General features: G+C 38.7%; 2 protein-coding genes across 2 annotated transcripts; one reads left to right on the top strand and one right to left on the bottom strand.

Annotated features, from left to right (window-relative positions):
- Nucleotides 1-3605, bottom strand: LOC140933572 (transmembrane emp24 domain-containing protein 7-like). Its single transcript, XM_073383177.1, has 3 exons — nt 3304-3605; nt 2117-2404; nt 1-571 (listed from the first exon to the last, which is right to left on the bottom strand). Exons 1-3 carry the CDS (start codon nt 3460-3462, stop codon nt 389-391), a joined length of 630 nt encoding a protein of 209 aa, XP_073239278.1. The 5' UTR covers nt 3463-3605; the 3' UTR covers nt 1-388.
- A 127-nt stretch (nt 3606-3732) lies between these two features.
- Nucleotides 3733-26193, top strand: LOC140933571 (uncharacterized). Its single transcript, XM_073383176.1, has 27 exons — nt 3733-3897; nt 5931-5990; nt 6699-7701; nt 8532-8671; nt 9696-9896; nt 10133-10247; nt 10641-10732; nt 11368-11519; nt 12494-12677; nt 12894-12954; nt 13862-13917; nt 14152-14238; nt 14582-14625; nt 15363-15458; nt 15901-16036; nt 16480-16626; nt 17060-17290; nt 18059-18280; nt 19063-19270; nt 19712-19860; nt 20693-20986; nt 21551-21811; nt 21923-22128; nt 22940-23246; nt 23704-23879; nt 23956-24146; nt 24555-26193. The coding sequence occupies exons 1-27, from the start codon at nt 3859-3861 to the stop codon at nt 25391-25393; spliced, it is 5697 nt and encodes a 1898-aa protein (XP_073239277.1). The 5' UTR covers nt 3733-3858; the 3' UTR covers nt 25394-26193.
- The last annotated feature ends 302 nt before the right edge of the window (nt 26194-26495 follow it).

The following is a 26495-nucleotide window of genomic DNA, read 5'->3' as shown; positions in this document are numbered from 1 at the left end:
TTTTTGAGTAAACGTCAATATTAATTTTTTTTTCACTTAACTGACCTTGATTTTCTGTCTGATGGATTCAAAACTCATGTTACTATTTAAGTGTAACAAATGGAAATTCAACAGTTTTGCTTCATGTGCAAAGACATTTTTTTCACAGAACTGTTGTGCCTCCAGCAGTAACAGTTCACTATAATATATAACAATATTTTCAAGAGTAAAAACAGTCATTGTCCTCTGCCAAAAGCTGTGACTCTTTCTTCCTGGTACTTTAGTATAAACATAAAACAAGTTTCCGTCAGCCAACACAGTTCTTGATCTCGCAAAATTTCGTGGCACGTTCTAGACAGACTTCATGATCACTGTACAAATCAAAATAACTAGCTGCATTCCTTAACTCTTAAATAGTTGACCTCTTTTCTGCAAAAAATCGCCGAAGAATAACAACTTGACAGATTCCAACAGAAAGGATAAGACAGGCTTCCCCAATGGACCACCACTGTATTCTTTCATTTAGATACTCGGCCATATCGCGTCCTTGGGACTCACGTAAGCGATGGTGTGTTTGATAGTCTGTTGCAATCTGTATAAATAGAAATCAAATAAAAAAGATTATTTTCAGTATGTATGTAAACAAAATAAATAATTCAATAAGTACTCTACAACAGACCAACTACTATTATAACAGCTTGTTGCATGCAATATTCAACAAAATTATTACAAATTCAAAGAAATTGGTCTAGAGACTAAGCTAAAGTGAGTCATTTTGTAAAATGGAGGGGTGAAAAAATACAGCAAAAAGACATTATGGCAAAGATTTTTCACTGGAACTCAGACTTTGCAGTGTACTAATAAGTACATGTATTTTGCTACGTAAGAATAAATGTTTGTTGATCTACGGAAGGGACACAAGTAAAGGAGCTGGGTCGTGGTTGTCTAGTTCATTTTGTTATTAATGCTAATTACATGTCCTTATTTTCTATGGAGCTTGAGAAATTAATTGTCTCTGTCTACAAACAACAAAAGTGAACTTTGAAAAACTGTCAGCCTAACAAGTTTCTAAAAACCACAATTGCAGTCGGCTTCAATCTTCTTCAAGTTTGTCCACCCCGGCGTGCAAAGAAAGTAATGTCTGCTAGCCCAGGGCTAATGGATTTTGCTATCGGGCTAGCGAATTCTGTTTTTAACTTGCCCAACGGGCAGGTGATATTTTTTTAGCAATTTGAATAACAGAAGAACTGTGAAATCAATTCTGCTCATCAAAAAGCTTTTGGGGCTAGTTGAAATGATGTCTGGGCTAGTAGTAAATGCTAGCTTCAGCTTGCCTGAATGGCAAGCTGTAAAAATGATATGATTTTCTTGGCACCCTGATCTACCCATGACTCCTTTTGTATTTGGCATGTTATTTATACCTTCTTTTAATGTTTTGAGCTGTTATTTTTATTATTAACTCAATTTGGTGGTTGTTCGCACTTTTCAAATTTTGATCAATTTTTTGACACAGATCTTTTAATGAGTATAAATAAACGAACATTAATAAGAGCTGGCTTGAGGGCTCAGCCTCCATGACTGGGAGCAGAAAGCAACATGAGCAAAAATCTCTTTTTCAAAAACTGAGTGTTCTGCGCGTGTTTGTTTTTTCTTTCTTTAAGTGACTGCTTAATTGCTTTAGTATTGCTTTTACATGTCATTATATATATATTAATATATTAATATTTGATTTCAGCTGATGCAGAACTGCTGTCAGTGCTCAATAGAAGGACTAGAGGCGAGAATACCAGAAGTACAATGTTTTATCAACTGAAGATTTGACTACTAAGGCATTTTATTACTATATAGTTTCAGACTACACAATGGTGTAGCACTCTTCTTCTATTATATCTCAAGAGTACCACACTATCATGTAGTACGAAACTATTACTAGTACATAATAATTATTTAAAGAGGACAGACGGCAAAATGCTGTTGCTCAAAATATCTAAAAGTCTAAATGCCGTAATTGTTCGTCAGTAGGATGCCTAATATTTGTGCAATTCTACGATATATAATAAAGGTTGACACCTAGAAGTTAAAGAATGCAGGTCTACAATGCAAATGCACTATATTGTAGAACATCTCTTGAACAAACCTTAAGGTCTTCATGTATAGTAACACAAGCAGTCTCCATCTGTGTCAGAGCTGTATGGTGGGCCCCCATTTCCTTGGTTAGTGGTGTTTCGTCTCCAGCTTGGAAGTCAAAGTACACTACCTTGTGACTAAATGTCGAGAATTCATTGCTGAAGCAGAACTTATAGACTCCCTCACTTTGAGCTGTGAAGGAGTAACTGTCATACTGTTTCTTTTGAACAGTGTACAAAGGTTTACCACTTTCATCATAAAGAATCACATCCACATCATAGTTTCCACCACTGATGACCTAAAGAGGAAAATGGATGCTTATAAGACTTTTTTCATCCAGCAAAAATAAAAGAAAAAGAAGTTTGCAGTCCTGCCCAAAAATGTTTCTGAATTGAATGAAATGAATCATATTTTGAAAATATGAAAGTGAACATGATCTTCATAGTGGAATGAATAATGCAAGAAGTTGAAAAAGGAACCTTAAAAAAACTCAGGCTTGACTGGGAATCGAACCCTCACCTTTGCGACGGATAGAGCGTAGCATCCAGCCATCACAGAGGTCAGGGTTTGATTCCTGGTCAAGCTTCAATTTTTTCAGGTTCCTTTTTCAACCACTTAAGTTGTTTATTCTACTGCAAAGATCTGGTTCACTTTGACAAAATATTTCTGTCAGCTTTTTTATGGTAAGCAATATATTAGAATCAACCGAGGTAAAAACATTTTCACCTGAATGTAACGTGTATAATTATGTTTTGTATTCTATTTGTGCCCGCAATTAACTAAATGCAGTACAGTTGTATATGGTTCATCAATAAAAAACCTAAAATGCATACAATTCAGCTCCATTATAGTTAACTCAATCAACACTGGATAACGTAACGATCCCTGTTTGGAGGTAAACACCTTCTAAAATCTCTCATTAAAAAGAGTATAGTCTTTAGCCATTAGGCATTTGTTTACGTAAACGATTTTCAGTCGCCTTAACAAAAAAAAATTCTCGCTCTTGAATTTTGAACTGATGATAAGTAAGCTCCTGTTGAACTGACCAATACAAAGACAAAACGTTAATGAGTGTTTGTTGAAGCCGGTACATTTCAGCACGTGTGGGAGCTAGTTACGTTCTTTATAAAAGGAAGACAAACAGCTTGGTTTCCAAGAAATTGCAGTTCTCACATACAACATGAATCGAGTGCTAACCTGAAATTCCAGCGTTCCTTTGACGTCTTTCTTTAAATCCTCATAGAAACACTGTCTAGCGTTGTCTTCCAACTCGAATGTTAACTCAGTACATTGAACTACAACCAGGGTCAGAAAGGCTACAATTAAACCAAAATAAAAGCTACTGCACCAATTCATAGCGAACTATGTGAAGACTGTTTCCAAGGCGGATCAGAGCGAAATCAAGTTTAACAGACCGTCTATACGTCGGCTCTTTACCACGTAAAATCTTTAAAATATTTCGAACAAAATGGCGCTGATCATGAACCATACGTGGCAACAAGACCTCAAACACTCATGGGATACAGGTATGTCTGCACCAGACTCCTGCTAAAAGGCATCCAGAGGGAAAACTGGCACTAGTCGCATTTTTTTCGCGGGCAAATTCCCTTGAGGGTTCGGAAATGAACTACGGATGTCGATGACCGCTTTCATCTGCAAGCCAAGTACTCGAAAAATTTATTTCTTCTTTGGTAAGAAAATGCTTCTTTCGGAGAGAACATGGCATCTTAAACTACCACGAAGTTATTTGGCATGAGTGTTGGGATCAGCCAAGTGAATTTCGACCCTCAGGTAGGCATCTGTGACTTGACAAATTGAAGCTAAAGTTGAAGTTTGCATGCATCGATGATGAGGCGATATCACTTTCTTTCACATCATGTTTTATATTTTCCGTCTTGGAGGTCTGCTAACTCAGGGTAATTCAAACATCGAAGACAAATGTATGTGCTTCTCTTTTTCGATAGAACTATTTGGTTCTTGGACTTTTATTGTAGCGTGTGTAGTAGCTTTCTGCAGTGTGTTTGTTCACGTATATGATATACCGACTTTGTTGACCTAATTACAGTATTTACAGTACACAAGATTCTTTCTTTAATTTAACTCGATACGACAACAGGTTTTAATATAAAGCGAGCTTTTATTTGCCGATAAAGTCCTTCAGCCATACCGATCGATCATCAAACAGGTTCTCGTCTAGTCTTAGGAGATTTTTCTCAACACGATTTTTGTTTTATTTATTAGCTTGACTTCACCCCTGCGTTTATGCTACAAAAATAATAGTGAAGTTTGCATGTGATTACTATTCGCATCTGTCATAGATCATGCTAATTTTCCTTTTTTCATTAGATTCGGTTTTCCATGCAAGTACTTTTATTGCTTTCACTCTAAGATTGCAAGCAAGATTTTGAATGTCAATCAAAACTCATTTGATTTCTGCACTTGCATTTAAACTTTCTTGTAGTAATCTGTATGGAGTGGAATGTTGTGGCACCTGCATTTTTAACATCTGTGTCTTGTGTCTTTTAATTAGTAGATAGCTAATTTCATCTACGAAAATTTTAATGACAATAGTTTTATAGACAACTGTTAAGTTTCTTGGCAAAAAATGCTCTGGGAGTTTTTTTCACAGTTATAAAAGTCACTCTGATTATTTTTTGGGAAACTACAGACTCAAATAATTTTTCCTACATCATCCACAGGTAACAGGTCATTTCGCCCAAAGTTGTTTTGCCTGGAGTTAAGTCAATTTGCCAAATGTTTATTTGTTGTTCTTGAAACCTTATAAAAGGAAAGCAGAAAAAGACAGTGACATCACATGTGGTCAGCAACATTTTTCCAGTCAAAACTTTGTTGCAATAAAATATATTGTGGAGTCTTTCAGTATCTTGAGTGTGATTATTGACAAAACTATTCAGATCGCTGGACCTTTTTTAGCAATCACAGCAATAAAATTCAATCCTAAAAAACATCTCTGAAAAGCTGTGTTGTAGATTGTTGTTTATCATTGGGCGAAGCGACTTATATCTGGGTGAAACAGCTTCGGGCAAATCACCGTTTGGGTGAAGCAACCACAATTGCATCCACATCACAGTCATTACCACCTGACCGTCACTTTATATTTTTGAGAGACACAATTTCTTGTGTCGATCTTGCTTTGATGGTGAACACCTAATCAAAATTGATGCAATAGTCAATTGGCTAGTTCTGTCTTTCAGTATAAGTTATCGAGAAATTTCACAGATACTCATAGCTGTGATCATTACAGAATGATGACTGGCTTTAATTAATTCCCAGCATGCTTCCTCAGTAATAGACCCTTTTAGCTATCCACCAGCATATGTTGACAAAAGGCAAATTCCCTTGTGAAAATCACATGGTGTGAATTGGGAAAATAAAACCTACTAAGCTAAAAAGGTCCATTCAAACACGCATCCAGTAAGAACAGTACATGTGTATTTACCACTGAGACTTGCTAGCTCGATCTCTTATAATTTCTGAAAAGCAAGCAAAGCAAGTTTCATTAAGGTTGTACTACTACCGAGCGAGCGAAGAAGTCATGAAGTTGACTTCTTTAACCTGAATGGATTTGAATCAGGTATGAGAGGTCTTTTGAAATGGCATATCCAACCAGGGAAAAAAAGGACTGTTGTAGTTAATTTTTTTATCTCCGGTAATTTTTATTTTTCTTTTGTTTCAACTTCATTAGCATACATTACCATACCCAAAATCAAAAGAAAAAAAAATTACCTGAGATAAAAAATTTACTACCACAGGACTTTTATAAAGTCGATATTGTTACCAGTGCACCCTTATTTTGCTCAAAGGTGCTAGAAGATGAAGAAGAAGCAGCTTTGGAAAAAGAAGATCAAGAAAGAGAGAAAGAGGTACTAGCGTCTAACATGCTGCTGTTGACTTGTAACTATAGAGGGGCTGCAGGGAAGGTTTGATCATCATCATCATCATCATCATCAAACCTTTTAAAAAAATGTTCTTTTGATAAGAAATTATGGATCTTATCTAATTTAGGCACCTCTCGGCCAAATATAAGTTGACACTCAGCTGATAATTGGTTGACCTTTTGGTGGACATATCAGCCAACACTGAATCGAAATGTTGATCGACTATCAGTTGACATGTTGACTGAGTTTGAGTGGATATGTCAGTCTATATCATTTGGCCAAATGTCAGTCAACATGATAATAATAATAATAATAAACTTTATTCAAGTGTTGTGTAACTTTAGTATGGTGTTGCTAAAAAAAATATTGGGAACACCGTAACATAAATGGATCATTTTACGTTTCTGTGAAACTGCCCACCTACCCCTCCCCTGAGCCAACTACTAAGTAAGAACTAAATGTTAATGTTGGTGTAGGGGAGGGGTAGGTGGGCAGTCTCCCAGACTTCTAAAAAGATTAATACTGAACACTGGACATAATATAAAAAAGTAAAAATACCAGTAGATACATAACCCATACAGCGTGTATAGCAAAGTATTTTACACTAGTCTTAACGTATTAAGTATTTTACAGTTTTAATTAGAAATTTACCTTAGTGTTTGCGTTAACTTTACCTTTGTGTTTTTTTTAAAGATCCGCGAGTTGTTAAACAGTGAACTTGATGATGGTCTTTTGGAGGATGACAATGCATCTTTCTCATCTCATGACCTCAGAAGTTCAGGGTATAGCCGAGATACACCTTACTCCGATGATTTCACTGAGCAAGAGCAACAGACAATCTTGAATGGACATGATCCTAAGAAACTCATTCCTTCTGAGAGAGGTGCATTTGAGCGACCTCCTCCACTAATTACACAGCGTGCCTTTCATTTCATCAATGGGTCAGGACAGAATGATGATTCCAATTCTGGAATGCTGATTCAGCAGCACAATAATTATGATCAAGAACATCAGGAAATAGACGGTTATAATCATCAAGGTTATTATGAATACAGAGAGGAGGAGAGTCCTTTTGATGGTCAAGTTGATGAGTACTCACAAAATTTTCACCAGCAAGAAGGTGGCTCAAATTATCGAACATCACCCATAGGTGATGATGTGGATAAGGCTTATGAACAATATGGAAATTATCACCCTCATTTTGGAGTACAGAGACAATTCCCTTCACACCAGGAGGCACAAAATCAGCATTATCATCAGTCTCATTACCCAGCTGGAAATTTTAGCAAACAAATAAATGTGCCTGGTGGTGATGATTTCTATGGAGATTATGGTGGTTATGACGAAGGTGAAGGAACCATCAGCCCTGATCAGAATGTCCATGATGACAATGCTGACAGCACAAATGTGCCGAATCATTATAGAATGGATACCCTTGGGAATTATCAAGTTCAATATTATGCACAGCATGAACCAACTTCACGCATTCATGACAGAGGTTCTGATAGGCATATTACAGAAAGAAATGATATTTCAAATGGGTATTCAGGGAGTGGGACACAAGACGTTCAACTTCAGATATTATACAAAGCACGTGGCAGGAAAATTGAAGAACTGACTAGAGAGTTGGAATCACAAGAAGATGAAATGACAAAAGAGATACGTGTTTTGAATCATCAGATTGCACTGATTAAAGGTATGAATAACCAAAAACAGCTTCGCCCTCCAAACAGCAGGCAGTATGTAAAATAATGTGACAATTTTGTACACCTAGACGTCAGAGGAAAGGATATGTTGAGGACTGAAGGGAGAGGACTGAAGAGGTCTTCAGACACAAAAAAATAACTCAAATCCGTATGATTTCATTTTGGGATTGGAAGACAATTTTTTCAGTAGAAACCAAGTTAGAGCGATTTTCATATGACCTTGAAAAATGGTTTCGGTAAGTGTTTGTTGTTTTTTTTTATCAGCCAATGGATGAAAAGATCAAAACGTGGCCTCTTCGTTTTCCCGCCAAAGAAAACCCTAATATGGAGAAGACATTGTTTGATTGGCCAATCGTATTGCAGTATGACGCCAAAGTGAAGTATCGGTTGAGCGCTTATAACCAACCAAAAGCCACCTGTGTTTGTACAGGGTTGTCTGAAAGTTTTGAAGTAGATGGCTGAGTAGTCAAAGTAAGCGGCCAGTCCAGGGATATTTTATTTAAAAAACGCCATCCATAAAGAAATGCCAAGAGTAGCTGGCCAATACTAACCAAGTAGGTGATGATTTTCGCCTGCAGCCGGCTACTTTTGACATGTATCTGTTCGATAAACCAATCAAATCGCTCTATTTCTGTTTGTTTCTTGTTTATGTTTTGTTCGCGCATTTTCATTTCAAGGTCATACGAAAATCGCTCTAATAAGTTCTAGTGTCTGGTTTGTCTAGTGTGTGGGGTGGGGGTATTTTCCTCAATTTGAAAGATTTATTTTGGTCCTTTTGTCCCTTAAGCTTAACTTTAATTCAATTTGCTGCAATCCTTAGATGAACGTGATGGGCTCTCAACGAGTCTTGAGCAGTCACAGAAGATGGTGAAGACATGCAGTACAGAATTGAACAACCTGAAAGGCCAACTAGCAGCTGCCTACCAACAGATCAGTGCATTACAAGAGAGTAAAGAAGAGGTTGGTACTACTTTTTCAGATTGTGATGATGTGTAATTGATAAGCTGCAGTGAGTAGTTATTGAAGTAAAGGTGTGTAATAATCTCTTTTGGCAGAAACCCATAAGAAATAATTTTTTATGGGTTTCTGATGATGATGGGATAATTATTATCTCATCATTAGCATCTTCCTTTAGTGGGTAGTTAATCACCTAGACATTAATGCAGGCTTGCTGTAATGGTATAGTGAATTTATCTTTTCCATATTTCCAGTTTAAATTATTATAACCCAGAGGGAAAAATTGGTTCTAAGATATCCAAGGGTTTGCTATGAGAGAAACAGAACCCGGGGCTTACATAGAGCTTGGCATTTAATGCAGGTTCTATGCAAATACTCAGATTTCCTTGTTGCCTGAAGGCAAAAGTAGAGTGTAAGTCATCAGGTGCGAGTTTGTTATACTGCAGAGTGCAGCCCTGGCTCCAATTGTTAGCAAGCTACATGAAGATAGTTCTATCCCCAGGATAAATCACATTCCAGTGGATAAGTGTTAGGGAAACCAGTAGCCCGCCCGAGACGCAACTTAACGTCTGGTTAAGTTCATCTGCAAAGCAACACCAAAATCCTTGTTCTGGGCGCTCACCTGAGTGTGTACCAGGATTTGAGTACATGCCATGATAGGACTGTTAAAAATGCCATTGTCAATTTGCCAATCAGGTTGATGGGAAATTCAAAACGCATTTTACAATGTAATAATTTATGAAATATTTGGTTGGGTCTGTTGGGTGCCCAAAACAAGGATATCGGCACTGCTTCGCAGACATTACTAACCAGGGTTAAATTACATGTACGTCCTCTGTGATGCAGGCTAGGAAACTGATTAATTATTGCACTATCCACTGGATAGAAGGGTTCTTTTGTCGGTAGCATCACCCAACTTTTGAACTATATTGTGTGTACTGGGACCTGTATGATAAGGTGCCAGACACCTAAAAAAGTGCAGTATTATTATCATGGAAACGCAGTGTAAACTGTCGTATCTTTCCAGGTTATCAGTAAACTACATGTAGCTGAGACAACAATAGACAGCTTAAACCAACAGCTTGTGGAACTTAGTCGTTCAGAGTCTTTGGCAAGGGCTAAGGAACAGCATGAAAGTGTGGTTAATGTGATGAAAAGAAGGCATGAGGAGGAAGTCTTAACTCTTAAACAGAAGCTTGATGAAGCAGTTTTGTCAAGAGACCATAAGGTGCCCCTTCTTAGTATTTTTTGAGTATAATATTTTCTTTGGTGCCAAAGTGCTCTGAAATCATGTTTCTGGGGTAAAGTTGTATATGAGGCTATATCTGAGTAATTATTATTTTAATCATGCAGACCAAAAAAACAAGGCTTCAAAATTATTCTTTGCTTTCATTTTGAGAATAAATGTACGTTAAATCTCAGTGCATACACTAGTTCTAACTTGGCTTTCAATTTGCAAACTAGCATGAAGAAGCCAGTCATTTGAGAGATGAACTCGTTGAGAAAGCAGAAATGATCAACTCATTAACAAAGAGTTTAGACTCCAGTCAGAAGCAGTGCCAGGAAATACTGAAGTCAGGTTTGTATTCATTGTACCTTTTCATTCTTTGACTGTGACATCCCTTTAACTTATGGAAAGTACTATTAAATATAATAAGCTTGGGACATTCCATTTTTATTCCGATCCCCCCTATGTATGAGTATTCTTGGTAGATAACTGTAACTTGTAGGAATCTATTTTCAAAGGGACAGACATAAAAATTAGGGGGGTAGGAAAGGTTTTTTCAATGTGTATTGAGAAAAAAGTGTGGTGGTAGGAATCTGCTCATCTACAGGGGGCGGGGGACGGAGGACTGAGGGTTTGGGAAAAAAATGGGACATCCCCTTATTATGTCTTGTTTGTGTAGTTCATGCAAGTGTACAGCTGTACTTGCAAGTGTATTCATTGTTTTGAGTGTTTCATTTGCTATAGGAACAATGACAGAAATTAACCAGTTACGAATTGCTCTTCAAGAGAGTGCTACTGCCAGGAACATTACTGAAGGACAGTGCATTTCTCTGAAGGTAGACTGTCTTTGCTGTTTAAACTATAAGAATGAAAATTGAGGCCAGTTATTTTTCCTCGGACTTCTTCTTCTCTTGTTGTGGTCATACATACATTTATGTATAGAGAGTGCTTACTCTTAATAATAGGTTTTAAAGTTTTCTGAAAGGTGTGAGAACTAAAGATTTGTTCTTGGAGTCTTGAAGAACAACCTAATCACAGTAAACAAGACAGTGAGCAGTAATAAGTTGTTTCATCATCCGATCAGTCGTTGCTATTTGCAACAAGGGTTGGTTTATAGTTGAATGGCCTTACAGCCTGTACATGTATACTGTTTCAGGATGTGGTGACGGCATGCATGTGGTCTTGGTAGCGATCATGATCCATCAAAGCTGTCTCTTAGATGCAATTTTCCCATCTCCTCTTTCTACCATGTGATCTTTTCCTACCATGTAGGTACACCTTCATGCCCAACAACCATTTCTAATGAGGCCGTTCATCCTTCCCTGAGTTAAAAACACTCACAAAACTTTCTGTAAAATTTGTGTTCAAAATAATGCTTCAGAAAAGTATAAACAGGTCATAAGTAAGAAAGAATATTATTTTTGGTGAAGTTCATCAGACTTACTCAGGTTTTTGTTTTATGGGTGTGAAGCATGAGCTGTCAGAGCTTAAAGAACAAGTCAAGATGTATGAGAGTGCCAGTCGACTTGGTGTGGGGTTAGGAACTGGCATCCAAGACAGTTCCTTTGCACATCTCACAGTAAGAAACTTGAACAAAGAGAACTGGAGCACGCCAAAGTCTCAGTAAGTACACAAATTTTTTATCCATAAGAAAGGCAGGAATGTGTTTTCTTGTTGATTATCTTAGTTACAGTTAAATAAGACACGTGGACCTTTGGGATTGGTGAACCTTAGCTTCTACAATGCTTATGTGTAGAGCCTGAGTAAGGCACATGACATGTAGATTCATGCACGTACTGTTCAGCTATTAATCATAACTGTAACAAAATTCTCAAATCTGATTGGCTATCAATTGTACTGATTCCAACATTAATAGGACAGTGTTAAAGGACAGTATAAGTCATGACTAAGTAATTGGACAGTACGCACAATCATGCAAGCACACTCTAAAAGGACTTTTTTTTTCACTGCTAGCAAAAAACTCTTTGAATTTCTTGTGCTTTGATTTAAAAATGGCGTAAAAAAATCACAAATTTTTCTATAGTCATGTTCACCCACTGACTCATTCATGATACACTACACTAATACAATGTAGCAAACTAGAAATAATGGTAACAGAACTTTGTGTTGTCCAATTTGGTTTGTAATCATACTTGTGATTATACAAATCGGACTCCTGCTATGTGCGGTGGTCGTCCAATTTTTGTTAATCACTCATATGATTACAGACCAAATTGGACTCCACTCAGTCCTATTACCCATTATGTCTAGTTTGCTACATTGTATTAGTGTAGTCTATCATGAATGCGTGAGTGAGTGAATGTGACTTACAGGGTATTTGAGAAAGAGTGAGTAAATGTTATGGAATCAGTTAGTACCCCAGTGGAGTGTTCACTTTTGCTTATTGATGGGAGGAATTACTGTATCTACAGCCAATAGTCACAAGCCAGATAGCCAGTTAGTCAATCAATCATTCATTCGATCATTTGGTCAGTCAGTCAGTCAGTCAGTCACGTCATTACATATGTAATTATCTTTATCACCCCCTTTCGAATGTATTTTGTGGAGTTGAAAACAGTTTTTGTTTGCCTTGTCAGTAAAATGCCTTTGGAAGAGACAGTCACTGAATTGAGGAAAGAACTTGAGCAATGCCTGATCAATAACAAAGCAAAAAGGGATCAAGTACACAACTTGGAGACAGAACTGAACACTGTAAAGAGTCAACTAAAGGAGCAGGAATCAAAAGCTCAAAGAATGGAAGTGATCGCTCAGGAACATGAGGTGGGGTATTCTAACACAAGCGTACATAGGTGTGTTTAGTTGACCAAAAAAAAGAAAATATAAAAATACGGCTGATCATCATTTTCTGCCCAGTTGACCAATTGGCTAGTACCTAAGATTTAGACTCAGTGTCATAATGCTGCTTATTCTGTGGTGCCAAATAAAGCTAGGAATTAAGAATATTGATTGATGTTTCTTTCTGCCTATTAAATCAAGGTAAAAGCTCAGGATCTGGCCAGAAAAATTCAGGAAATGGAGAATGAAAAGAGAGATCCAGGTAATGACTATGAGTGCTGCAGGTGGTTTTTTGCATACAATGCACAGTTCTCATACTCCTCAATGATATTAAGCTGAGTTGTCCTCTCGGTTAAAAATCTTGGGAGAGATAAAGATTTGTTTGCCCTCTCAGTTAAAAATCTTGAGAGAAATGAAGATTTGAGGTAAGTCATCCCCCTGTCCTTGATCCTTTCCTCCTTCCCCTATTCCCATGCTCTTTTCACTTGTCTCCATCATCATTCTCCTTCTTCCCTCATTCCCTGCACTTGTGCTATACATCCTTTTCTCCCCACTTGTAACACACTTGTAACCTTCCCCTTTTCTTCTAATGTACCCTGTCTCTCTTTATCTTGCTTTTTCCACAGGTCCTTTCTTCTGCTTTTTTTCCCCCACTTATCATCCCCCCTACTACCTACTGATGTATCTATTCCAGTCGCAGATTAATCCACACTGGCTTCCACCGTTTTATTGAAATCAGTCAGATTTTTCATAATAAATATATTGTTAATAATAAAAAACATTTTCCAAGTTGAAATTTGGCCCATATCTCGTCTGAGTGACTTAGAAAATGAAAAATGGAAATTAAAAAATCCAAAAAACTTTCCTGGGGGAGCCTGCGCCCAGACCCCCTAGAAGCTTGCGCCTTCAGTGCTCATTTAGGAAATCGATCAGTATTTTTCCTAGATCCGTGCCTGTATGCCCTTCCATTTTTTCTTTCCTTCCTTTCTTCCATTTGTCCTTTCCTCACCTCTTTCCCCCCGTGTGCCTTGTTTCCTACCTCCTATTTTCTGCTCCTTCCTCAGTTATCCCATTCCATTTTGTTCTATCCCATTCCTACATTTCCTCTTTTGATTCTATTTCTCCCTGTATCATTAACAAAGGTTTTACATTTTCTTTACTCAATACAGATGAAGAACATCAAAAAGCGCTGAAAGATTTAGAGGTAGCTAGGAGAAATTTACAGGTATTTTTCACTGTGTTGATGATGTTTTTACCACATTGTAAAGCATACTGTAAGTGAAATTACAATGGTTCACAAGATGTCTTCCTCTTTCTCTGCTTACAATCTGAAACATCCGATGTAGTGAACATCGATTTTTCTTGGGATTTCCTACTATACTATTATATTCTTAGCTTAAGCATCTTTTGATGCATATCATATTTTTTTTATGAGTTCCAATGTTTGTTATGATTGAAGGAGTCTGCTAGTAATCTGGATGAAGTTCTCAAGGAAAGAGATGACTTATCAGAGACTTGTGCTGATCTAAAGCAACAGATGGCTCAGGTAAAAGAATCCTCTCTGTTAACCATGGCATTATATAAAAAATATGCAGCTCAAGTTAATAAGACTATGGCTATTATTTAGAGCTTGTTGAATTAATTTTACTAATTCTACCTCTGCATTGTTGTCTAACAGGGCTTTTGAATCTAGTCGGCAGAAAATATATTAGGAAACAGATAAAACACTACCCTTGTGTAAATTCAATTTAACAATAAAAGGAAAAATGAATAAACTATAATCAATCAATGAGATAGCTAAATGATAGCATAAAATAACTTAAAACTACTGTGATACTTGCTACCTCCTTATAAATGTTACATATTATTGCCTTTCCTTTAAATTTCAGATGGTGGCAGAATTTGATGAAGACAAGAGGATAAGCATTGAAAAGTAATTAAAACTTGTTTTCACAGACAAACATGTACATTGCATGTATCTTTGACCCCAAAAGGCCTTATTCATACATGGCAGACAAATAATATTTTTTTCTCATATTGTGACCAATAACGTCTTTCATCTTTTGCATCTGATGAGTGAACACCAACAAATGACCTTCAATGTACAGGCCATAATCAAGATAGAATCATGGCACAGAGAGAGAATCTCAGGGCGTTGGCTAGGATACGTGAATTTCACTACAGTTATTTTTAGAGGTTTTACTTAAATGGAAGTCTAATTCCTGAGACGTCCGCATATTTTTATTGATTGTTTAAAATGTCGTCAACTCCATGTGTGACTGCCTTAAAGCAAACAGTGCAGAATATTGTAATGGTGACTGTTGAATTTTCTCCTGACAACACTGAATAAACGTTTGCGGACCCCTCCAAAAGAAAACTCCTGATTAGTTTCAAGTGTTTAATTGGTCTAAAAATAACTTTGGTGAAATTCACATAATCCTAAGAGCTAGACTGTGTATTATTTTTCCTCTCTCTTCCATTATTCTCTCTTGTTGTAATATTTTACTCAACAGATGTTTTTATCTTTTTGGGTTTTCATAAAGGTTTTGATTATATACAGAGCTAGGATGTGAAAGTATTTATAAGTGGAAACCAGAAGGTTTGGGGTAGGACCTCTCTCCAGATTGATAATCACGCCCTTTTTTGGTGTGATGTTTGCCTTTTTCTTAGATGCAGAGAAGCATGTCTTCAACTCCACGAGAATTCCAAGAACATGTTAAGAGATCAGTTAATCCAGGAAAATGAGCAGACGGTCAGGAATCTAAAGTAAGTGTATGTATTGTTATTGTACACAGGTAAACTAATAGAATTAACTCTAACCATTGTTGCTATGTCATGGCTACAATACATGGGTCATTTGGGGTCCCTTTTGGAAACCTTTGGCATTGGTATGTCCTAGTGCTGGGGGAATTATTCTTTTCAGTGTTCAGTAGGCTCGAACCCCTTTAAAACCTCTTATTTCATTGGACCCCTGTATGTCGCAGCTCTTTTGCTTTGGGGCTGGATTCCATCGTTAACTTTGTTCGTTCATTGTTTTCCCAAACAGAACTGTGAGACCTTGTTACAGCTGCGAGGCGTCTCTCATTTTTCGTGAACTGATTTGCAATACAAGTGAACTACTAGGCTTGAATTCCAGCCGTTAGGCACAAAATGGCTAGTAATCGAGCCCAGTGCATGCATGTTTGTATTGTATACTATTTTATTTTAGGAAAGAATTGGAGGAAAGTGGTGAAGAGTTGATAAGGATCAAGGAGTGTTACGTTCAGCTGAGCGAGGAATCACGTAGCCTGGAAGAGAAATTAAAAGAACAGTTTGAGAAGGAAAAACAAGTTCTTTTGTCTGAGGCAAGCTTATATATGTACATTTGAAAATACCGTTCTCAGTTTCTGTGCCCTGTAACATGTCAATAAGCGTACAAATTCAAATAGAAAATGCGCTTTGTTGTAAATTTGACCATCATTATTCATTTTGCAGTAAGGAACAAGGACAAATGTATTCACAAGATTTTTAAAGTACTATCAAATATAGATAACAGGTCTTCAGGAGTGTGTTATGTCAGCATGTTCCTAGTCTCCAAATTGTCCTTCATTAATCTCTTGTGGTACTGACGGGAGAAACTTGTTTACAAAATGTTTTTCACTCAGTGATCTTTTCAAAATCCACATAACCAGATCACCGTTAACTTTTGATTAAGCTGTGATATTTTAAGGAGAAATTTGATGTCGGTCACTCTCAGGAGTTAAAAAGTTTAAAAGGTTTACCCGACTGTTGTTGTTTTCACTTTCAGAGTGAAGCTAAACTAGTGGATGAGCTGCGGTCTTCCTTTGAGAGGCAATACAATGATGAATTAGAGAAAGCACGTGAGGAGTGGAAGGAAGAAGAGGTTTCAAAAATTAAAGATGAATTTATGAAAGAAAAGGAACAACTGCTAAAGGTGGGTTTTACGTTTTGTTACTCTGTTCTGTCAGCCTTTAACGCTTTTATTTCAGTGAGTGTAAGAGTCAAAATTGAAGTAAAATTCCAAAGTTTTTGCCAGCAAGCTCTTCTTCATTTCGCGTGGGAACGAAACGAGCTGCAAGAGAACGCGCAAACAAGAGTCAAAGCATCTCTTTTGCGTGCCACTCGCTTCCGCGATACCCCCAAATGCAGAGCTAAATTAAAAAACAAGTTACACCACGTCAAGTCGCTACAAAGAGGTTTTTGGTTCCCTTTGAGTGTCTTTAATTTGAAAAACATTGATCGCTGATCAAAAGCGACTGTCGACCCTTATAAATCTTTATTTGCTTGGCGTAATAAAATTACCTCCAGTACCCACTTTTTACCCACTTCATTACCATTATTCATTACCACTATTATTCTTTGCGCAGGACATCGAAGATCAAAAGACTAGGCTGGTAGAAGAAGAAGTTTCTAAGGCGCGCAAAGAATGGAGTGAACAGCAATCTTGCAGTAACCAGACTGATGTTGATGATCAAATAGCTGCTGCCAGACAAGAATGGATCAAAGAACATAATGATGAACTTGAGAAGCGTTTGTCTAATGCCATAGAAGAAGTTAGACGAATATGGGACGAAGAACAGAAGCTAAAAACAAAAGAGGTCAGAAATTTACCCCTGACATTTTAAGTTTTCATTTTGTAATCCTGTCAAAGCTCTTTTAACAGTCACTGCGATGAAGTAGTCACCTCACAGTGGCCTCGATAAAACCCCATTTCGATATACCGCTTGGAAAATAGCCTGCAGAATAGGCATTTTTTTTTTGTTTTTTTTTCAGAAGTCAAGCGCGAAGCGAGTGAGGAGTGCTAGACACTCGCAACCCCTCCCTCTGTCCCACAGCTCTAGCTCTAGTTGCAGACGCAGTTTTTGCTTTCCGAAGCTGTCCGCTTAAGGAGGCTTCAGTGATATTAAACGTACTGCAGAAGAGAGATCGTATGATTGGTCACACGCTAGGACGTTGTCTACAGGCCTGGAAAGGTTGAAATTGCATTACTTGTCTTCATATTTTAGTTGGAGAGTTATAGAAAATGAGAGACTTATACCAACCAGAATGCAAACATACACTAAGGAGACATTCTACAGTTATCTGCAGTGTTGCAGGAATAGAATTGACAGTACATTGTACTTCTCTCATACACGATAGAACAAAAGGCTACTTAAACTCACCGGAAAGAAACGAAGGACTCTTAAAAGGAAAACCTTTTACGTGTAGACGTGGCTAAAACCAAGCGAAAAAAAAAACTAAATAAAAATAACCTGTCTGAAGTATCACGGGCACAAACTTCAAATTCAAAAGTACGACATGAAGAATCATACGCTAGTTTCTTCCTTTGTCGCTCTCTTCTAAATATTTGGCTGCCGTCTTTTTAGGAAATAGATAAAGTGCGTACCGAGTTAGAGAGGGTTCACAGGGAGTCACGTGACCAAGAACTCAACAAGGCAGTGGAATTGGCTCTGTCCCATGCTCACGCGGACTGGCTGAAAAATGACGAGGAGATGAGGCAGCGAGAGATCGACCAGGCTGTTGAGGTGGCTACCACTAATGCAGTAGCTGAGGCTAAAGACGAATGGGACAGAGAAATCAAATCACAAGTAAGTCAGTCCAACGTACATTTAATCATGGTTACCTCATTGGTACTTAATTTCGCGGGCCTTTAGCTTTGCGTTTCGAAATTGAAGACCCGCGAATAAAAATCCTAGCGAAATTTTTTGAAACTGCACGAGAGATTTAACACGCATGGAAAACTCACATTACATAAAAAAATGATTAGCGTGTAACAACAATAACATATACAGGATATGTATTGACAAATACCCACATTATTAACTGATTTTACTGGTAAACTCCAATTTTTTGTTTTCTGTTGTGAAATAACTTTAATTTGCAAAGGTTTCACATATGGAGTAGAGAATCTAGCGGTCATCTTCATCTGGATCGCTAGATTCGTATAAAAAACATAAATGTGCGTTTTACTTGTTCCAGTTTATCTAGAATCTTTTAAAACATGAGCCTACCCTTTTTGAAAAATGCAATGAAGTTGAGAACGCTCAAATCGTGAAATTTGATGCCCTTTTTCACATTTTCCTTATTAATCGCGAAAAGACAACTCCGCGAAATACTGTCTCACTAAAATCGCGTAATTTAGTATCCGCGAAATTTAGCACCAGTAGGGTAGTTCCAGCAAGGTTTTGAATTTCCCATTTTGATTGGCCAGACGCAGGAAATTCAAGTGCATGTAGAACTGGTTTGGTGTGCGAGTAAGTAGCCAGAGTGTTTCCCGTTCATCTTGTTATCTCCCTCTGTAGTGATTTTGGTTGTACGAGACAGTTAACAAAGTAAAGTAATAACTTTTTTAATAATTTTGTTTCCGAAGGACAGCCTATTGCAGACTGCTCTCACTCACGAAAAGCTTCGTTGGAAGAAAGAAACGGAATTGGAAAAAAGCAAAGCGGTGGAAGCTGCCGTAGCTATTGCTGAAGTAAAGTGGCACGAAGAGGAAGAGACGAAAATCTCTGAAGCAGTCGAACAAGCCATACGGGGGGCGAGAGATGCGTGGAAAGAAAGTAAACAACGGGAAATAGGTATGAATGTTGACGGACGAGGTCAGCGGACTCAAACCGTCAAATGAACCAATCAAAACGCAAGGCAAATACATGTAGCTGCTGCCGAGCGCGGGAAAACGCATGCAAGCAAGTTGTGATTGTTTAGTTCAGAAAGTGGCGTGAGCTCTGTAGCCAATCACAAATCTAACAAAGTAAAACTGAAAAAACGAAAGGGAGTTGCGATATTTGCGCAAACTGAACGGCACATGTAGAGAAACTTGGAGGAGCGTAGTGGTCTCAGTTCGAGGCAGGGTTGAAGAGCTTCATGAGGAAGTGTTTCTCCTAGTTCCTTCTAAGATGTCTGGAAAGCTGCAATGTACTGTTACTTGGAAATGAGCCGTCCCAAATGTTTTTCTATCAATTATAAACCTTAAGTTAAGTATAACCTAAACTCGATGCCCTTTTGTGGACTGTATTTAGCTGTTGCAGTGGAAATGGCTCGACAGGAATGGAACGCAAAGCAGAGAGACGAAATTAACGTCGCATTAGAAGCCACCAACGCTCAGCTCATGAAGCAGTTCGAGGAACAAAAGAAGGAGGCTGTGGAGAAGGCTGTTGCCAAGGCGAGGGTAAGATTAATCAGTCTAAGTGTTTGTAGAGTGTCACCAGCTTTTTGAAACTTGTGGTTAATAATTAGAGTCGAACCTCTCTCCAAAGGCTTGTTTGGGGGTAGGGGTACATGTCCAGAGAGGTTAGAATAATATAAGACGAACCGTCCGCCGGCACAAACCAAAGTTACCTTTGGGGCGAGGTAGCTTCTAATAGAGGTTTTGTAGGCAAAGCGCCGCCTCCAGTCCGCCGTTCATTTCCATCGAGGAGAGGGCGAGATCCTTAATCGATACCTTCTTTTTTGGAGTCCAAGCAGCGGCGGTTCTCTACATTCTTCATCAGGGAGCTTCAGCAAAGGCCTTTTGGAGCGACGCATGTCAACCGGAAGTGAGGTCTTTTTCATTTTAAAGCACCTTGACGTTATCAAATTTATATTTCTAAGTGTTTTTACTGTTATAGAGACGATTTGTGCAAAAATTTGGGCAAAACCACCGTCCAAAATTGAAAAAAGACAATTGTTTTCCGATTGACGTGCGTCGCTCAGAAATGTGTTTGCTTAAGCTCACTTTGCTTTGGACTAGGCTCCATTACCAGCCGCTTTTCGGGAAACGAGCCGCTCCCCGAGAGAGCGGCTGAATTCGAACTTATCGGCCGAACTAATGGAATTTACTTGATCTACTACCTTGTTTGAGCCTTTGATTTTGACATCTGTAAGGTGTGTATTTTACAAAATTATTTAGCAACTTTGATAGGTGCAATGTAAGGCACAACCTTCAGATGCCGAGTCCTGCATTTGAAAATGAAACAAACGTTTCCAAAACTGCAGCTATTGAGAGTTTTGTTTTCTAATAGTTGCAGTGGGAGAAGCGATCTTCCGTGGAAACGCTAAGGGAAGAAATCTTTAGGGAATTCGAGGCGCAAAAGAAAGTGGAAATTCTGGAAACATTGGAGGAAGCAAAGGAGGCTTGGATGGAAGAATCTGAGGAACTGAAGCGAGAGGAAGTGAACGAGGCCATGGCGTACCTTGAGTCCGAGTACACTAAGAGGATGGAAGAATTTAAAAACACTGAGTTAAGGGAAGCTCTTGAAAAAGCGAGACAACAGTGGACTGCAGAAGAACTTTCACGCCGAGAGGAGATTGTTAAGGTAACAAGGAAACTTGCTATGTTTGCTTTGTATGTATTGTTACTTGCCCTTAGCGCTCTTTCTCATCTCATTCAAAGTACCTCCTCACCGTCTGAACCGGCAAGCGATTGCCTTTTGGTACGATGCGACTTGTTAAGACTTCACAGAAGTTTGTTTCGTGAAAGTTCTAACACACTCAAGCAATTTGGATAGGTTATGAAATCTTTGCCGTAGGGATTTGCAGATCCTGTTGCTTCAAGCTCATATTTTTTTTTTGGTTGAAAAAAAGTTCGCGATGTAAGTTCGAACTTCTGCTCTATGCCACCATTGTGCTCGTTACGATGATAATTTTGCTTCATAATTTAGGTGCAGTTTATAAAAACCTTTCTCTGTCAAAAGTATTTTACAACGTAAAATGTTATACTGTTGCAGTTTTCTTGATATTTACCCTGTAAAGAAATCTGTTGGCTTTTGATTGCTTGGTTCTTATTTTCGTCAGGTTTTTTGTTTTTTGTGCTTTTTGTCTCGTTTACTTTCAAAATATGCCCATGCAGCAAATGTTAAAGTCGTTTTCTTTTTTTCTAGGCTCGTCTGGCAGCTGCGCGAGAGGACTGGCGCAGAGAAGTAGTCCAGTCTACAAAGGATGAGACTGACCGCGCTTTGGCAACAAACAATGAAAATGAGCTGGGGCAGCGAACTAGAGAATTAGAGGAAAAAGTACGAAAGAAACTTCAGGCCGAACACAAGGAAGATAAACGGAAACTTGTTGAGGACACATTAAGAGAAGCCGAGGCAAAGTCTACGAAGGAAAACGTAAATTTAAGAGAAGAACTTAGAAAGATGAAGGCGAGTTTCTTTACTGATTGTCGAGGAGTTGAGGTCGTGCATTTCTGTACTGGACATTCAGTCATTTATTTTATATTTTCATATGGCTAACTTTAGTCATTTGCTTCATAGGCGGAAGAGGCAACTCGTGATAAATGGCAAGCAGAGAAGACTCGCTTGGTTCAAGAGTATCAGAACCAACTGGAACGCATGCGCAGTGAATACAACTCGAAGCTAAAAGAACAACGTGTACAGATCGAGAGAGACGTGGGAACGAAGATGAACAACGAGCTTCAGAAAGTGAGAAATGGCTGGAAACAAGAGCAACAGGATGCGAGGTAACTCGAGTGAATCCGCGTGTCTTTAACCTCGTCCCCAGGGCGCTTTCCCCTGGCCCACCTCCAAAGCCAGTGAAAAGCGCTCTGGGGACGAGGTTGCATATCTTTGGCCATGTTTTTTTTTCTCTCCTTTTTTTTAATGCCATTCATCCCCACCACGTTTGTTGTGAGTTTAGATGGGGTATTGATTGTATAGTGGATTTTCATCTATCATCAATTAGTAAATTTTGGATGATTTCTAGTAGTTTCTTGGGTTGAAATTTAACCTAATTTCTCAGCTGTCTGGTATTTTTGCAGATGCTGGCACTCCGCGGAGTGCATCTGTCTACATCTGATTAAGAATCCAATTTGTTTTCTCGTATACTAATTGTCCCTCTGAGAGAAGTGTCCGCCCTACAGATTGATTATTAATGTTTATTGATTTGCTTTTTTGCTTTTTACGTATAAATGAAGGGAAAAAAATTGCCGGTTATGAGTCCTGGGCTTATACACCTTTTTAAGGGGGTTATAGGAGGGCTTATAAACGGAGGGGCTTATATCCCAGGGAGGCTTATTAACGGAGGGGCTTATATCCGAGGGAGTTATAACCGGAGTAAAAAAAGCAGATCAATTTAGGTTTCTGGGAAACTGCCCACCTACCCCTCCCCTAAGTCAGCATTAACACTTAATTCTCACTTAGGGCAAAATGTTGGGTTAGGGGAGGGGTAGGTGGGCAGTTTCTCATAAGTGTTGGGGCTTACAAGCAAGTTTACATTGTCAAATTTACCAGTTTGCTGTCATCTGCCGACATCTGCCGGTATTTTTTTTGCAGGGCTCAACTGGAGAAACAACATGAACAGAAAGTAAGACAAGCCCTAGAAACCGCCAGATGTGAATGGGAAACGCAACAGAGGCAAGAGTCTACCAAACAAGGCGAAGAAGTGAAGAGACAACAAGAGCTGTGGACAAAGGAGAGACGAGAAAATCAATCCGCCCTCGAGAAACTGAAACGTGAGCTGGCCACGGTAAAGAAGGAGTACAGTACAACCACAGATAAACTTAAGAGGGAATTGTTTGAAGAGAAGAAGAAAACGCAGTACAGTTCGAAACGGCGAGATACCAGAAACGATGCTTCACAGGTAATTTAGGTTTAAAAGAGTTCTCATTGTTAAACTGTTGGAGGTCAAACGTAACTGTAAGTTTGCTCTTCTTGGGCCCTTTGCTGAGCGTTATGACAGTCAAATATTCCCCCATGCGTTATTAGGGCATGCTGTACTCTTTAATTTGCACAGGTTCGTGCCTAGTCTAGTTTTCGGGCTCATAATAGGCCTTACTGTCCGAGTTCCTAAAACTCACTCTCGAAACGAGGTCAATTTTTTTTTGTGAAAACGAGGTTTATTTATGGAAGAATCAAAAGTTATTTTCATATCAAACATTTCGCCCTTACCCTCACTTTGAAACAGAGGCTTGGAGCAACTCGGAAATATGCTATTAGTTTATCCTGGTTTTGTGGCCAACAACTAAATTCTGTGCACGTACGTCGGTAATATTGGTCCATCCTTGTTTGACTTGCCAACTACTTTTTCCTTCTTTTAGGCTGCATTGCAACTGGACAGCGGTAGCGACACAAGTTTTAGCAGTGTTGATAACGTGTCAACCACGCGTGGTCTCCAGGAACTACGTCAGTACTACCTAGACACAATTGCTAAGATACGTGATGACGTGCTGAATCACGTGACCCAGACCAAGGCTAGTGCAGCTAAAAAGATCAGGTAAGGTTATTAAAAAGGAATCATCTATCGTTAAACATTGCCGTCAATTTGTTTGAAATACTCTCCTTTATTGTAGAGGTGAAGTGCTGAAAGAGCGCCATTCCACGGCCAAGAAGCTTCGTAAGTACTACCTTCAGTGTCTCAAACAGCTTCTTGAAGAAGATCGCGTTGCATTGGAAGGAAACACTGCGCCCAGCAGTACTGAGGAGAAATTAAACAGAATGGCGGTAGCTTTGAGAACGCTTAGTCCGAACAAAGAAGCTGTTGGTGAGTACTCCTTACTTGTTTTTTTTATTATTATTATCTTACTCAAATATTACATTGAAGAATATCTTAGGGGATAATCTGTCGTCGATTTTTATTTTGTAAATTGTTGTGACGTGTGTTCTTGATTGATATATTAAAATGTCGAGACAAAATGAGTAATTTTTTTGGTATTTTCATTGAGGCTTACCTTGCTGACGGCTTTTAGCGAAAGAAAAAGTCTTCTCTCACTGTATATTAGCATCATCTCGTCCTTAAGAATGCCTCAGTTTTTGTCGTAACTTTCAAAGACGAACTCTACACTCCCCCCCTCCCCGAGGCACTTCTTGTTCAGTTTTTGTTCCCAAAACTAAAGAAAAAACCGGAAAAGCTGCTCTAGGCCTTGGATAAAAATCCTCTTGTCTCCTTTAGGACAGCTGCCTCACCAACCGGAAGTCCTTGATGACACCCAATCGCCTCGTTCTCGTGTATTTAAAGTGTTACTCGACTCCAGCCAACGGGAAGCTCGGGAACCTCGTTCACCATACATCGGAAGGATTCACGGTAGACCACGTGACAGTGGTCCTGACGGGGCTAGCGATACAGGCCCCATTGTGGGAAAGGAAAGAGAATTCACTCCTGTTTTTGGAGAGCAGTTAACTGTAACAGATAAGGATGCCTTTGATTTCAGCGGCAAATATTTCACTCCGGAGAGAGACTTGGAAAATTCACCCTCTCAAGAGACAGAATCTACCAGCTCAAAAGATTCGCATTCAGAAATGAAGGATTGTCACATGTCAAGCCCTGTTCTGGAGCATAAGACAGTTAACCACTCGGAATCAAAGAAAAATACAACAGAGACTTCGACTGACAGAGAAATGCAACGGACTTATGTCATGTATGCTCCATCTGAGCATGCTTTCAAGCAGAAACCGCTGGCCTCTTACAAGAGGAGTGCGCCATCGCCAGCCTTTTCTATCAAATCGTATGAATCAGATCAATATAGTGAACTGCCTACTGTGATTCATGTATCAAGGAGAGAATCAAGTGGTTCCAAAGACAGTAATAGTGGTATTCCGACACGCCGCACATTACAAGATAAGGACGCTATCATTTCACCAGTCAGCGCTTCTGTACCTGACATGCGCAGTCGACCACCTGTAGAAAAAATTAGCAGGGTTTTAACACGTGACAAGAGAGTGACGTCGACTTCGAGTCTACCGTCTAAGCCGCGAGTTGATGTCAGAGCGAAGCGTGTGCAAAAAACATGACCAAAAAATTGGCCGCAGTCTCTAAACAATCTTTGCACCCGGCTTATGAAGGTTTGGCAGAGCACTCTGCCCACAGATTCCTGTATTTCCGCGTGATAAGTGGCTTCAACATGAAACTTGGAGCGGAGCATCTCGTTGTTTGACCTTAACACTTAAGCTTTGTTTACACGAGTTGGTGTATTAAGTTTGTCAACGTATGCACAGCTAAGTAATCATGGCTTCCACCCACACGTACATGGAGATCTTTAAAAGACATTAGTGAATGTATCGTACTTTATCTCCAGAGTATGGAGCGCAATAGGTTTGAACAAGGTTTTTCCAGCGAATTATAGGATTAAATGTTCGGCACAACAGGACATACACAAGGAACAATAATGTTGTTCATTTAACGAGTTTGAACAAGGGTACGTTTCGTTGTGAAGTACACAAAGGTATTGCACAATTTTCCTAAACTTGACAGTGGCTTCACTCTCTGTTAAATCTCAGTTATTATTTATTGACAAAAGAGAGCATCATCTTAAGGCAAACAATTAAGCAATGTGCTGTTTGCTTAAGTTGTCTTCTTTGTTTCACTGGACATAAACAAGGGATAAGTAATGCGAAAAATCCGCGGAAAGTGGCATTAGAGCAGAACAAAATGTTATTTTCGAAAGGCAAGTGAAGGTTGTTTAGACTCTAGTCAACTGAGAAACTCACTGTACACCGTCATACGCCAAGAGAACTTTAAATTATTTATTGGTTGTAAATATTTGTCTGCAAGAAAGTTGCTGGCTGCAATAAAAATTTTCCAAGGAAAAGTTGACTCTTTTAAAATTTTGAAACCTCGGGCGCTAAGGGAAGGAAAAGCTTAAACTTGCATAAACTCTCAAACACCGAATAGTGCCAAAAAACTCTTTAAAATATAAAAGAATTATAGGTTATTTGTTAAATTTGTAGAAGCAAGTACTACCAAGAAAATCGGTACTGCTAAAGAGGTTTCGTTTAAAATTACAACTTCTTAAATGTTTTGGAAGAAAAGGAGTAAACCTTGCTTTGTTATTTACAAAAGGAGGCCGGGGACGACATGTTCCAAATCCAACACTACTCAATCCTTTTAGTCGGT

This window comes from Porites lutea, chromosome 4 (genome assembly GCF_958299795.1).
Source record: "Porites lutea chromosome 4, jaPorLute2.1, whole genome shotgun sequence".
Lineage (NCBI taxonomy): Eukaryota > Metazoa > Cnidaria > Anthozoa > Scleractinia > Poritidae > Porites > Porites lutea.
This window is presented reverse-complemented; position numbering and strand designations above follow the sequence as displayed.